Consider the following 14,936-nt stretch of genomic DNA (forward strand, 5'->3'; position numbering starts at 1 on the left):
GTTTATTTTTTATTTCTTCAAATGCCTTTTGATGTTCCTCTAACCATTTTACCGGTGAACTTTTTTTTGGATAAGAACCTCGTGTGAGATTTGTTAATGGTGTACTTAATTCTGCAAAGCGTGGAATAAACTTTCTAAAAAAATTACTTAGCCCCAGAAAGCTTCTAACCTGTTTTATAGTTTTAGGTATTGGAAATTTTCTAATTGCGTCTAGTCCTGATGGATTTGGTTTAATACCGTCTCTGTTAACTATTTGTCCCAATATTTTAAGCTCAAAATAACCAAATTTACATTTTGGAGCTTTTAATTTGAATCCAGTTTCCCTAATTCTTATTAATAATTTTTCTAATACTTTTAATAGATCATCAAAATTTGTCGCGTAATTAATTATGTCATCAACGTAGTTTATAGTACCCAAAATAGAAGTCCTGAAAGTGCTTTTGCAACAGCTTTAGAAAATTGACGAGGTGAATTTTTATACCCAAAAGGAAAACGTGTCCATTCGTATAATCCGCACGGTGTTATAAATGCTAGTTTGTGCCTATCTGTTTTCCCTAATAAAATGTTTAAAAAGCCCTGTTGCATATCCATGATATTAAAAAATTTTGCCCCTTCTAAACAATCGAATACTGTTTGCATATGCGTAATAGGGAAATTTTGATGAGGTATTATTTTATTTAACTGCCTATAATACTAATCTTTTTGAACCATCTGCTTTATTCACTAAAAAGGCTGGGCTAGCATACGAAGAATTAGATGGTATGATTAACCCGGCTTGTAATAACTCGTCCACCTGTCTCTGCAGTTCACTTTGTTCGTTTAGTGATAACCTATAAGGCGGTAGGCTAACGGGATCATCAGACATTGTCGGAATCGGAACATCTCCGATATCGATAGAACCAAGGTCCATAGGACTTTGTGCGAAACAATCCCCATAGCTCTCTAATAAGTTTCTCAATTGGTGTTGGTGGTTTTCTGGTAATTCGCTATTTATATCAAAATTCAGTATATTTCTTTTCGTAGCAGGTGTATTATGATAAATATGTCTACTAATTATTTTATTTGACTTATGTGAATCTACACTATTTACGCTTGATGAGTTAAAATTTGCAATATCATCACTATTAACTAACACTGGTTCATTCATGTTGTTATTTACTATATTCTCAAACAAGCAAGAAATACTAGTCAATGGATCGTCATTTTGCTTAGTATCTGTTTTTAATTTTAATTTTTTATTAACATTATTTGTTGTTTCTTTTTCTATATCATCATTTTTTATATTGAATTGACCTGCTTCCTGAATATTTACCGTGTCGTTCACACGAATATGAATGTGCATTAGTTGTGAAATATTACTTTTATTTTTTCTCATATTTAAATTTGTCATGTGAAACTTTGATATTAAATGTCGCTCTTTTAAACTACCAATATGTTTAACATTACTCGTATTTTTTAATTGTAATGTATTTTTATATTCCCTAATGTATGACCCACAAATTTGACAAAACATGACATCACCACCTTTACTCCAAAATGGATGGTGCTGTAGTTCATGATTTTTTAGTGCTGACTCGGTAAGTGAAAGGTGTTCACATTCGTCGCAAAAATGAGAGTACCATGTTATTGGAGATTGTGCTATTTCGCTATTAATTTGAACTGTTATATTATCCGTTATGTTAGATTTATTACTTTTATTGATATCTATATCTTTTGCTTTAATATTTTTTATGTGAATTTCCCCTTTACAGTGTAAATCCATATTGGCATTATATCCTAACATGACAATATTGCAATCGTTACAATTAATTACTGGAAAATTTAAATCGTATTTATGATTTTGTAAGTTGTGTAATTTCAAACCTTCCAAATTAATCAATAATTCATTACAATCGGCACAAAAATATTTACGTAATTCATGAGGCATTCTATTTGTAGTATTATTTTTACGCTTGGAATTTTCGGAAATTCATAACATATACAGATATTGTGAACACTCAAGTTACTATTAGTGGTTAAAATTCCTGGACGCCAGTGATTTTTTTCATGAAACACGCAAACTGTTTGTCTGTGTGGTGTCCAATATACCAATGCTGAATTTATTATTTCATTTTTAGTTGTGTAATTTTCATTGATTATTATTAAATTCTTGTTTAATGTGTCACAAATAAAAGCAAGGTCTTCGTCTGTTAAATAATATCCTGATTGACATTGTTCAATACCTATTAATTTCAAAATATTAAGACTGGATAAAGAAAATCCTAAGTTTTTTAAACATATTCTTAATGCGTGTGCACCACAATCACCGTCTCCTGGTACCTGTGGCCCTTTTGTAAATCGTTTTACAAATTCTTTTATATATTGTTCATTATTATTTTCATTTTTATAGTTAGAAGAACTGTCCAATTGAATTAAATCTAAACTATCTATTTTTTGATTGTTTTCATTTTTTGGAATTTTTGCTCAGAGGATAATTGAGTTACTTTAAAACTATTATTGACGTCCCATTTAAACGTTTCGCTTTGTTTTTTTAATTTAAAAACGATGTTATTATTATCGAGGTTAACTATAACTTTTAATTTTGTCAATACATCCATCCCTAATATTGGTGAGCAAATACCTTCTACGATTATACATTCATGTTTTATTTCTATTGTTCCAATTTTTATCTCTACCAATGACTTTCCGACTATATTCAAGCTAGTATTATTCGCAGCCTCAAGACTAATATCTGTTTCTAATGGTACGATTTCATTTAAATAAATACTATTATTATTGATAACAGTTATACTTGCTCCAGTGTCAATTAAAAAATTAATTTCATAATTATTTATTTTTCCTGGTATTTCAATTTTATACATATTAAGATTTTTGGTACTTGTACAGTTTGTAATGTTTGTTTTTGGTAAATCAGGTTTATTGTTATCATTGATTATAACTAACTCTGCTGGTATACTAGGTTTTTTCTCAATTTTGGAAACACACCTAGTTAAGTGTTTCATTTTTAGTTTTTTGAAAAGGTACATGACGAACGAACGTGCCCCGGTAATCCGCAACCATAGCAAACTATATCCGTCTTCGGAGGGTTTTCAGTTAAGTTTTTATTTTGCGTATTATACTCTATTTTTTGATCACAATTTTGCATATGCATATTATTATTGAAATTATTGAAATTATTATTGTCGTATCTTTGTTCTCCATTATGTATTCTAGCGTAGCCACCATTATTATCAAAGTTATGAGCGTTATTACGCCTATTTAATTATTGTTATTATTATTATAACCATTAACATAAGCAGTATTATTATAATTCATATTACTATTGTTATTCCTAACATTATAATTTGGAACTCTATAATTATTATTATATTTTTGATCGAAAAATGGTGGTTTATAATTATTAAATCTAGGTCCACTATAGTTTCCGTTGCCGTTGTTTCGTCTGTAACTATGGTTATTGTAGTTGTCATAATTATAGTTATCGATATTATATTTCATAGAATTGTTATTATTATTTGAATTATAAGTATTATTTTCTAATTTTGTTTTTTCTTCTAACACAGCGGCTCTTGATTTCGTATACTCTAATTTTTTAAATTATTTTCTAGCTCTAACAGGCTATTATTTTTTAACATACCAATCACATTATAGTAATCTGGTGATAATGCATCTAAAATCAAATCAATTTTTTCTGATTCAGGCATCGCTTTGTTTGTTTCATTTATTAAAAAAATCATATCTATCCAAAACTCCCCCACGGACTCACCCGATTTTAATTTTCTGTTTCTTAATTTATTTTTTAGCATTTTTGATCTTGAGTATGAGGCGAAATTGTCTTTAAATTTAAGCATTATTTTTTCAAAAGATAATTTAGTCTCGGAATCCATTATTTTAAATAGTTTATATGCCGAACCTTTTAAATAAAGTGGTAAATATACTAATTTTTCCTCATCTCCCCATCCGTTTGCCTTTGCCATCAACTCAAAATTTTCGAAAAATTCGAGCACACATTCGTCTTGTGCGCCATTGAATATACCGGGTGAAAAATTATGATGACCTGCCATATTCTTTTTGATATTTATTTTATTAATATTTAAATCCGGTTGAAAACTATTTTCTGTTTTATTGAATTGATTAATTTGCTCTATTGTAAGTGTGTTATCAATTACTTCAGTTTTGTTATTAATTAATTGTGTATTGAGATCTGTTAAAATTGGTTAAACACGTAATTTCGTCGTTAGATTTCGAAGTATTATTATTTTGAGGCTCTAACGCTGTCTTTATATCAAGTTCACCAAATGTTTGATCGTGATTATCTTCGTCTGACTCATAAAGTTTGTCAATTTTATACCTTTGTAATTGTTTTATATATGTTATCGCAAGTTTTTTATTTTCATTAAACGAAGCTGTACTATTAAAATTAACGTTACAATAATTTAAAAAATCAAATAGTTCTTGTTTATTTAAGTAATTTAGCCAAATCAATAATTTTTGGGAAATAATAAATTTGAATTTTTCGGTTAGCGGTAATCTTGAGAACTCCTCAACGGTGATATCTTTAACCTCATATAAAGTACCAAGAGTAAATTTTTTAACTAAAGTGGCTGCAATTGGAAGTTTCGAAAATCTGGAGTGTTGAAAGAAATCTCCTAAGTATTTTTCCTCAGCTCCCCTTAAAACGGAACTTAAATTTATTTCATCAAATTCGTCTTTAAATTCTGGATCCAGAAATAAAATATTATCCTTTGTGACCTTTGCAATTTGATTGTTTATATTTCTCTTTATATAAAATTTTTTCTCCATAAATATAATATTATTTCATTTTTATCTTATAAAATATACTTTTACACTTCTAAATCTAACTTTAATTGTTTGTATATATATATATTATAAATTAATATATTATAAAATGTTAATGAACGAGTTTTTTTTTTTTTTTTTTTTTTATTAAATAAACTATATATAAAGAAAATTTTTATTTTTTATTTTAAAATAAAATGCACGGCTTTCATTGGCCACAAAACCGTATTTTTCTTTTACATAAAAAATTATTTATTTAATAACTACGTTACTAACACCAAGATCTTTAAACCAAACCGAATCCAATGTTATTGATAACTTTGTACATATACGTGTCCAAAGCTTCGGCGCCTCCACCAATTATGTAACGTGGTCGGGGGAACCTTATTACGATAATAGTTATCCAGGGAAGGTTTTCTATTCCTTATGGATAAGTTTTCCGTAGCTGGGGGTTAGAGCAGTGTATGAGGTATTATTTTATTTATAACAATAAGACACGTTTGGTTTAAAGTTCTTTATAAATTCATATATTAAAATAATTATACTTACTTAAACAGGTAGATTTTAGATGGCTGTTAATAAGTGAGTTCGTTCCTGTTGATGAATGTTGCCGAACTGAAGGCGGTGTGTCAATTTAATTATAATAATAATGTGTACGGGTAGAAAAGTGTCGAGTGTGTATATTTTGTATTGGACCTTGGGCAATTCTATAGTGTGTGTGTGTTTTGTGTCTAATTTATATATATAGGATGTAACCAATGTTACAGAACCATTTGAACGGTTAAGAAAAAGTAAGCTTCTAACTTTAGAATCATTCAGTGTTAATAATAAAGACGGTATAACTCTTTACAATTTTTCAAATCTTTACAGTAATATTCCCACAGGAATGACAATAGCAAATATCGTAAAAACAAATACGCCAAAAATTAAAAAGAATTAGTAGAAAAAATATAAAAACAATGTATACCACTAAGTAAAAACACTATGATAACGAAAATATTAATGAAGTCACCGATAAACAAGGAAACGTAATCAAAATTTCTCAAGAATTAAATAACGAACAACGTAAAGAAGCCCTTAAACTAATTAATAACTTGTAACAATAAATGATGAACACCGTTTTTCTTTAATTATTGTTCATAAAATTGTTATTCTCTTTATTACCATTAGATTTATTAAATAATACAGTATTTTCTTTTTATTAACGTATATCATAAAATATGACTTGACATATAAAAAAACATATAACAAGGATGAAGTTTTTAATACTTTAATATTCTTTATTAAGTTGACTCACAATGATGTAGTTGAGTTGTCGAATTCTGCGTTAGTTTTTATAACTCTTATTAACGTGTTTGGCGGTCTGACGGCGGCTGTGGCATTCCCGCGTTGTATCACACGGACGGCGGCGGATAGCGGCAGTGGCAGTCTCGCGGTGTATCGTAATACGGGCGGCGGACGGCGGACGGCGGCGGTAGGTCTCACGGCGTATCGTAATACGGGCGGTGGACGGCGGTGGTGGCGGTCCCGCGACGTATTATACTACGGGCGGCGGACGGCGGACGGCGGCTGTAGGTCTCGCAGCGGACGGCGGCTGTACCGGTGAATACGGTGGGCTAACTCGTCTGCTTTAGTCTGAACCAAAATAGTTTTGGTTCCTAAAACAGAGGAGTGAGCAAGAGAACGAAACGGCGGTCGAGAGGCGAATCGTAAAATTCACTTTACCGGGACCAGTCACCTGTTTGAACCATTCGTGGATGGTTCCAGGTAGACCGTTTGTCGCCGGTAGAGTGAATCGGAACGGAACTGTGTTGTTTTCTGGTGTTATTCGGGTATATTTGCAGGCGAGGCTGACACCCTCTGGATTGTAGACTGCGGCTATGACACTTGTGGTTTTCTGTGACATCTGATGGTACAGTCCTCGCAGAGCACGCTGTAGTTATGATAGTACATAACTAAGGTGATGCTGAGTGTATCTGTACCATCAGATGATCGATAAATGTTCATCTAAATCTGTCGATCTCGCGAATCCGATGCGAGCCAAAGTACGGCATGGCGTTCACGCTATCTAGCGTGAGCGCCCGGCAGCATATTAACATACTGTACATTGCTACACGACCGTTGTTCTCTGATTGGCCGATTCAAATTTGCCGCGGTTTTATATTATAAGATTATATTTTTAATTTGGCAGAGTTAAAATTTATTACTATACCTTATTATTACTTTTATATGCCTACATTTTGGAATACATGACTTGTTTAAGCTTACTTAGTAATTATTATAATAATAATAGTAATATATATAATATATAATAGTTATTATTAGTAATTAAATATTATTTAGTATTTATGCTTACTTAGTAATTATTATAATAATAATAGTAATATATATAATATATAATAGTTATTATTAGTAATTAAATATTATTTAGTATTTATGCTACTTAGTCAATTTTTTACCTTGTTATGTTAATATTGGGTAATAAAAGTTAAGTTTCATGTCAACAATTTTAACTTGAAGAAGTTGCAAGCTTAATAGAAAAAAAGTTACTTAATTTAGTTAAAAATCATTTAGGTATTTTAAACCTAACTTAGATCTTAAAATATTTTTTTATATGAATTTATTAAGTAATATTGATTATCTGTACATTATATATTATTGTATTTGTAACAAACTATTATTTTACATACAACCTATGTCTTATCTACACTTAATGGTTAAACCAATATTTTGAATAAATATATATGATTTCGGGGTTTATTAAGAAAAATGTAATTTAACATGCCTAAAAAAATGTAGTACCTAATTGAAAATTGAAAAGTAACTATGTCTTTAAAAATAACTTAACTCATGATATGGTTTATGGACATCTTTAGGCACACTAATTAATACAGTTGTATTATTTGTATTTATTTAATCATATTTCATTCTAATATTCTAATTTTTCAGAAATATCTTCCAACTTCATTTAAACATTACAATTGACTTGTTATCATTCCTTTTTTTTTTACTTTTTATAACAATTATTTATTGTTCAAGATAACATAAGTTAAACTAAGTTACAAATTAATAATGAATTTATTTTGTTTTACGTATTTGAAGGTAAAAATTTATAGTAACTCTTGTGAATTACATAAACGGTTTATTTTTAATAAAGAATAATGTAAAGATATACCTAATATATTTATTAGAAGATTATATAGATATGTGTAATGTATACCTATATTATTTAATTATATACTTCATAGATAAATATTATAGTTTGAAAAAATAATTAACTCATTAATATATTGTATTAATTAATGGTTGTGACCATGTGATTTTGCATTTGGCACATTCAATTGGACATTACCACCAAGATTTCTTTTTCTTTTTTTGGTGGTGATTTCGCCATTTGCTGGACGGCCTGATGGTAAACGTCTACTTCCTTTTGTAACTCTTGGTAATCTCCTTGCAATAGATGTTGGCTGGACTCTAATTTTTGCACCAGGTCTTTTTCGCAAAGCCACAGTTGAATTTCCAGCAGTATGTAAAAATGATTGCCACTGTCCTTCTGTTGTTACTTTCTTCAAACGAGACTCTAAAATATTCAACCCTGCAGTGGATGAGCCAAACGTTGAGTCTTTAGATTTGATTAAATCTATAATGCAATCTATTGTTTTGGTCTTTGTCTCTTTATTTTCTTTAATTTCAGAATTATTTGGTACATTATTATCTTTTTCCTGTGAATAATCTGGCTCATTAGTATTAGAATAATTTAGCAAATCAGTATTATATTCATTTGGTGCATCAATTTGAGGAAAATTATTAACCGATAAAAATGACTGGAAGAAATCTGGGGAGATAGATACATTCCCTTGGGCTAAAACAGCAATCTCATATCTATCTTTTGGGGTAACTGGAGGGAAACTTTTTGAAATCACATCAAAATGAATGTAAACAGCACACTGATGTTTACAAAATTTACCAAATTTACCAGAAAGGCATGAACAACAACCTCCCATAATATTTACATTATAAATACATGATGAATCATTTTCACTCTGTACACAATACTCATATTCTGATTTAGATTCTATATGAGCTTTTTGTATTGTACTTGCTTTTTTTATTAATGAATCTAAAAAGATTCTAGCATTTCTATTTTTAGTGTGTCTACAATTAGCAAAAGCCATTAAGCGCCTACAATAATGATCTTCTAATACTGTGCACGTAAAATCTAATAAAGCTACGACATTGTAGGCTTTTACTCTTGAAAGAACAGTGTCTTTAAAAATTCGAACAGTAATTTCAGAATAGTTATTGGTGTGATGACCTTTAGTTGATTCATCACGCCACGCTAAACACCATTTGTGTCTTGTGTGCCAGTGTTCATTTAGATATCTTGTCCATTTTGGAAATTCAGAGTTTTTAATACTTTCATTAAAAAATTTCTCTGAAGAATCAATTGTATTAGCATATAAAATAGATTGAAAACTATTCATAAGCATTGGTCGCTTATCTTTTGGTATGCTATTCTTTGAGTCCCAGACCCAACGCCAAACAGCCTGACAAACATGAAAAATGCAAAGTAAATGGATACTATTTGGCCAGTTGTTTTCAATTGCGTTTATTTCAGCGGCAGCATTATCAGTTATAAAGACTTTTGGCCAACCAACACCACCAAAGCAATTTATGCCACATTCTTTTAGTAACTGAAATCCAGTGTTATATGCTGAATATGTCTGACCTATTAATATATTAAAATAAGGATCTAAGTTAAATGAAATTAATTTAATGATAGATAAAATTATTTTTTTATATACCTTTTGTAATAATTATTGCTAATGGAACTGCACCTGCTGCACACGGAGTAAGCATAAATGTAATAGAATAATTGTCTGCATCACAGGCAGATGTACTGTCTACGAATACAACATTACTAGATGACTTTAATGAATGTGCTCGTTGCATAAGTGGAGTAACAATAACTAATGCAAATGGGTCTTCCTTAAATTTAACTATTACATTTCTCTCTTTATAAACATCAATCTTTTGTATTATTTTCTAGAAAAAATAGATACTAACATCAACAATAATAATTATATCATTAGATGTTTATAAATTTATTATTTTAAATTAACTTTATAAATTTCAAAAAATAAAATAAATTAACTTTTTATTTAATATTGGTAGGTATATTAAATTAGGTATTAGTTAATAATATTTCTTACTACAGAATGAGAAGAAGTCAGCTTTTTAATTTTTCAAGAAAGACAAAAACAAAAATCGAATGAAATTTAATATAATGATATCAGTTTGAACATTTGGGATTCATTTTTAATCAACCATGTTAAAAAATAGATCAATTAGAAAAAAAACCCCATAGATATGTATTAATTAATTATTATTTAGTTGATAAATGTCTCCTTTTTCAGTAACCATAAAGCTAACCTAGCCTTCTTATAGTAAAAAATTATTTTTTTCAATAAAATACTTTAAAACCATATTTTTTGATACAGAATCAAAGTAAAATATTTTATATATTCACAAAACTCAGATATACTCTGAAGATAGAGCTTGGATAAATCCAAAATCATTACCAACAAGGCTTTAACTAATAATAAATTGTCTTTGAAATCTTCAACTACTTTTTTAAACTGTTAAATATTAATTAAATATATGTAAAATTATAAAAAATTACCTCAATCAAACCTGTTCCAGACCGCGGACCTAAATTTTCTAACCTCCATTCATTGTGCCAATTTTGAACAGTTCTATAAGTTGGATTAATAGATCCATTAGCTAACATTTCTAGTGAAAAATTTTCTTTTAATTCTAAAATGCGCTCATGACAATTAATTGCATCAGTTATACTCATATTATCGTTAAAATACTCAAAAAAGGTATTTTTAAGTATTTTATCTGCTGGTAAAAAGCGTAAAGTTTCAGCAGTGTCAATACTATGGTTATGTTTATTTTTAATTGTTATAACGCCATATAACCCATCCTGAAAAATAATTTTACCAAATGTATTTAATTAAATAATACCTATGTAAGTATCTTAATAATGTATTTAAATAAGTAATAAGAAAAATATAAAAATGACCAAACTTTAATATAAGGATCTACTTTTCGTGTAGAATGAGTATCTAATTTTACCACACATGTTACAGAAGCTAAACAGTTAGCATTTTTTGAATTCCCTTTTTTATTTTCTTCTCTAGAAACTTTACGAAAGGAGCTATGCTGGCATACAAACTTTTTCCTAGAAACCAATAATAAAAACATTCTAAACTATTAACAAATTATAACTCATTTAAAATCAGCATGGTATTGATGATTCTTGAGTTTTACACCATTGTAATTTTTGATTCAAAAAAATACAAATAGTTTAAAGTATTTATCAGATTTATCATACATGAATACCTAATCGAAATATACTTATCAGTTACCTATCTACCACAATGAAAAAAAAGTATTGTCAAAAAATGTTATAAGTAGGTACAAAATATGCCTTAACTAGGTAGGTACTTTTATTTTTGGATTTTTTATCTTTTTTTTATCAGAAATAATTATAATATTATTAAAATTTATTTTAGGTACTTATAAAGTTATCAAGGTATTATTGAATCAAATAAAACTATTTTTGAAATGATTTCAAATAATCCCATAGATGTATAAACTAATAAATAATAATCAATAAATATTATATAAAAAAAAAAAAAAAATATCTTTTCTATTCAAAAGCAAATAGGTACCAGCTATCTTAACTTAAAGATGATTTTTATAATTTTTAAATACTAAAAGTGTAAGGCTTAATTAAAATAGCAATCAGTTATTAATTTGAATTCATAGCTTAAAATTATTAAATTAAAAGTTCAGACTAACCTACTAATCAAATTTTATTATACATTGTACCTAATTGTTTAAATTTGCAGTTATTAATGCAAATGCCTTTTTAAATAAATATAAGCTAAGCTTGATTAATTTTTTTTATATTATTAGAGTTGTAGGTAATAGAAAATAATATATTTAAGTATAATATAAGATAAAATTACTTAGGTATATAGTTATACCATTAAAAACAAATTAGGTAATTAAGAGTTATATTATTATTATTTTGTTGATGGTTAAGTTTAAAAAAATCAATTAAATACCTGATATTTAGACATTATTGACTTTGTTCATTGTACAAAATTATTATCCTAAAATAATGATAAAGAATAACCTATTTGAACTTTAAAATGTAATAATCATATTAATATGGTTATCCTACATTTATAATTATTACTAAATTACTGGACTATAATTTATACATTGTATGTGGTCAAATCTAAACATCTCTTGAATCACAATTTCTTATATTTTAGAATTAGATTATATATTGTGTTAGGTTCGAAATCAGTAATTATACATTAATATATTTAAGCTAATCGTTGTGGACGTTGCTTATATATGAATCCGTGTCCGTAGAGCCATGGGCCATGGCCCTTTAGTGTTACAGAAAAATAGATTTTACTGAATTAATGCCAATATTAGAATATCTAATGCATTTACCTAACCGTTGATATATAATATTTTCTATTTTATTAAATCATTTAATTTAATATTCACCAAATCTAAAATATAATTAATTATTATAATAACTAGCTTAGGTTTATTTAATTCAGGTTACTTATTCAATACATGCCAGGCATAATGACAGGATAGTAGACAGTAGTGGACAGATAAAAATACTACTAAAATATATTACATTTATATTATATTTTCTTAATAATTTAAACTCAACCAAATTAATAAGATTATTATAAAAATTCAAATGCTGACTTATGTGAATTATACAATATAATTATATACCTAATGTCCCAGTTACATATTTTATGAATATTGTAAGTATTAACCACATTTTACAAATGTAATATAGCTATTCTATGATTATTTAAGATCATAATATTATACTTAAGACAATTAATTTTTTCACCACACGGTCGAGAAGATCTAGCATTCCATTTAATATTATTTAATTTCCCAAATTCAGAAACCACAAATTACAATCTTCTATAGTTTAATATTTGATCGAATAACATAATATAATATTCTAGTTCAGTAATTATTGTTAATGAACAACTTAGGCAAATGCAAATTCATTTTGCAAATTATTATGGTACCTAATTTGTAAAATTGAAAACCATAAAAAACAATAACCCATTGATGTATTGTGATAACATAACAATCATTATTGTATTAGGTACTTGTTTTATATATTATAAGTAGTATACATTTGTATGTTCTGCGCACTTTTGACTGCGGAGATTGCAAATTTTTAGGGGGATTTTTCCCCTCAAACTTTTTTTTTCTCCGCTCTACCAGACTGCGGTGATTTTAAAATTTTTAGGTGGATTTTCCCCTCAAAATTTTTTCTCCGCTGTACCAGTAAAAAACACTGATTTCAAAAACCATAATGTATGTTCTGCGCACTTTTGACTGCGGATATTTTTAAAATTTAAGATATAGTTTTAACCAATTATTTTTTCCCCTGTTACACATAAAGTTTAAACAGTGTATACACACTTCAACACTATTTATTTCCCTTGTAAGTTAAACATTCAGGTTACACAATAATTTCATTTTTTTTTTTTTTTTTTTTTAATAAATTATAGATAAAAGTCGTTTTATTGAATTCATTTCAGTTCAGACAGTTCAGTTAATATTCAACCATCGTTCAATCAGGTTCTGTTAGTTTTAATCAAGTTTAATTCATTTAAGTTTTTTTATTTTTTTTTTATAAAAAATGAATTTTCAACAAATTAACAACAGTTTTTGTTCACTTGTTTCGTTAGTACGAAACAATGCATATCCTACATATCCAGAATTCACTACATTTATATCAAGATTGAAAACATTCAATTTATTTCCGTTGACTTCATCTCAAGATAAATACTCATTAGCTGAAAGCGGTTTTATATATTCAGGGAAAAAAGATATTGTTGAATGTTTTTGCTGCGGTATTATATTGCATCGTTGGGAAAAAGAAGATAATCCATGGATTGAACATTCAAGATGGAATCCGAAATGTGTTTTTGTATTATTATCAAAAGGAAATCAGTTTGTTGAAAATGTAGTAAAAAAATATGGTAAGATTATCGATATTTGTGATTGTGATTGTGGATCAAGGTCATATGATACTGTTGTTTAGTTCATTTAACTTTCTATATTTCAATAAAAAAAATCTGAATTTAATAAACTTAAATGTGTTAATAACTTATTTAATACTCGTGAACGTATAGCCTAGTGGGATAACGCGTCTAATTTAAATTTAATATGTTAATGATTTTTTAAAAAATGTTTCAGGTTCTATCGAATTAGGTAGGTAAGTATAATAACTCTTTACTGTTTATCCAACTAGACACTATACGTTCACATTTTTTTTTTTTTTTTTCTTTTGTAACCTTACATTGTTTAGTATATAACATGTATGGATAAACAAAACTTGTTAGTTTGAGCTAAGCTGTCTAGTGATCATATTCATATTTCTAGAAAAAAAAATACTGTTTACTTTTTTTTTTTATTTATCAATATGAATCCATCAATCGTTGTATCAAAATCTGTGTTCGATATTCGTCCTTTTAGTAAGAAAAGTGTAACCGTTGGACTTCTAGTTAATAAGCAAATTTCAATTATTATATTATTAGAATGTAAATTAACTAAAAAGTTGTAACGTTAGATCTTGATCAGTGGTGTAAGTTAATGTGCGAAAACATTTTAATACAATTATCGAAAATTTGCATACTCGTTGTAAACGTGTTAAGATAGCTGATAATTTTTTCTACTCTGTTAATGTAAACCAATCAACTATAGTTTATATTCTAATGATAATTATATAACATTATCTCATATTGATCTTCATCGTTTGAAACAATTACAACATTGTATTGACTTGTATATTGTTGAAAAACAGAAAAAATTGGAATCATACCAAAAAACGTTTGATACAGCTTATACGTTAATTAAGTCTGACGTAAATGGGTTACCATCATCTTGTCAACGAAACGAATTTACAAATCAATATATTCAAAATTATGATTTCAGCTACAGCAATATACAAAGTGAAGATTGTTCATTTATGTACGAGTTATTACATTTCATTTTAATTC

The 14,936-nt window shown here is 27.8% G+C and overlaps 2 protein-coding genes across 9 annotated transcripts in view; one reads left to right on the forward strand and one right to left on the reverse strand.

Moving 5' to 3' along the window:
* Positions 1-8,099: 8,099 nt before the first annotated feature.
* Positions 8,100-11,141, reverse strand: LOC126554199 (uncharacterized). The gene is made up of 5 exons (XM_050209287.1): positions 11,137-11,141; positions 10,894-11,047; positions 10,484-10,789; positions 9,606-9,846; positions 8,100-9,529 (listed from the first exon to the last, which is right to left on the reverse strand). The coding sequence occupies exons 1-5, from the start codon at positions 11,139-11,141 to the stop codon at positions 8,100-8,102; spliced, it is 2,136 nt and encodes a 711-aa protein (XP_050065244.1).
* Positions 11,142-13,264: 2,123 nt separating this feature from the next.
* LOC126554208 (death-associated inhibitor of apoptosis 1-like) overlaps positions 13,265-14,936 on the forward strand; it is a 61,819-nt gene continuing 60,147 nt past the window's right edge. For 3 of the 8 annotated variants that reach the window (XM_050209294.1, XM_050209299.1, XM_050209301.1), the window contains exon 1: positions 13,403-13,916. In XM_050209294.1, the coding sequence (XP_050065251.1) occupies positions 13,574-13,916 (343 nt within the window). In that variant the 5' untranslated portion in view covers positions 13,403-13,573. Of the gene's footprint in view, positions 13,376-13,402; positions 13,917-14,133; positions 14,153-14,740; positions 14,916-14,936 lie in introns of those variants that run through there. The other 5 variants (XM_050209297.1, XM_050209295.1, XM_050209298.1 and 2 more) reach the window with 5 other exon arrangements.

Source organism: Aphis gossypii, unplaced genomic scaffold, assembly GCF_020184175.1.
Source record: "Aphis gossypii isolate Hap1 unplaced genomic scaffold, ASM2018417v2 Contig00447, whole genome shotgun sequence".
NCBI lineage: Eukaryota > Metazoa > Arthropoda > Insecta > Hemiptera > Aphididae > Aphis > Aphis gossypii.

What these genes read in the sequence shown, in the direction of transcription:
- LOC126554199 (XM_050209287.1), bottom strand. An exon ending in AAGTAGATCCTTATATTAAA is followed by an intron (nt 10,790 to 10,893) that starts GTTTGGTCATTT and finishes ATTATTTTTCAG; the next exon opens with GATGGGTTATATGGCGTTAT. An exon ending in AGCAATAATTATTACAAAAG is followed by an intron (nt 9,530 to 9,605) that starts GTATATAAAAAA and finishes ATATATTAATAG; the next exon opens with GTCAGACATATTCAGCATAT.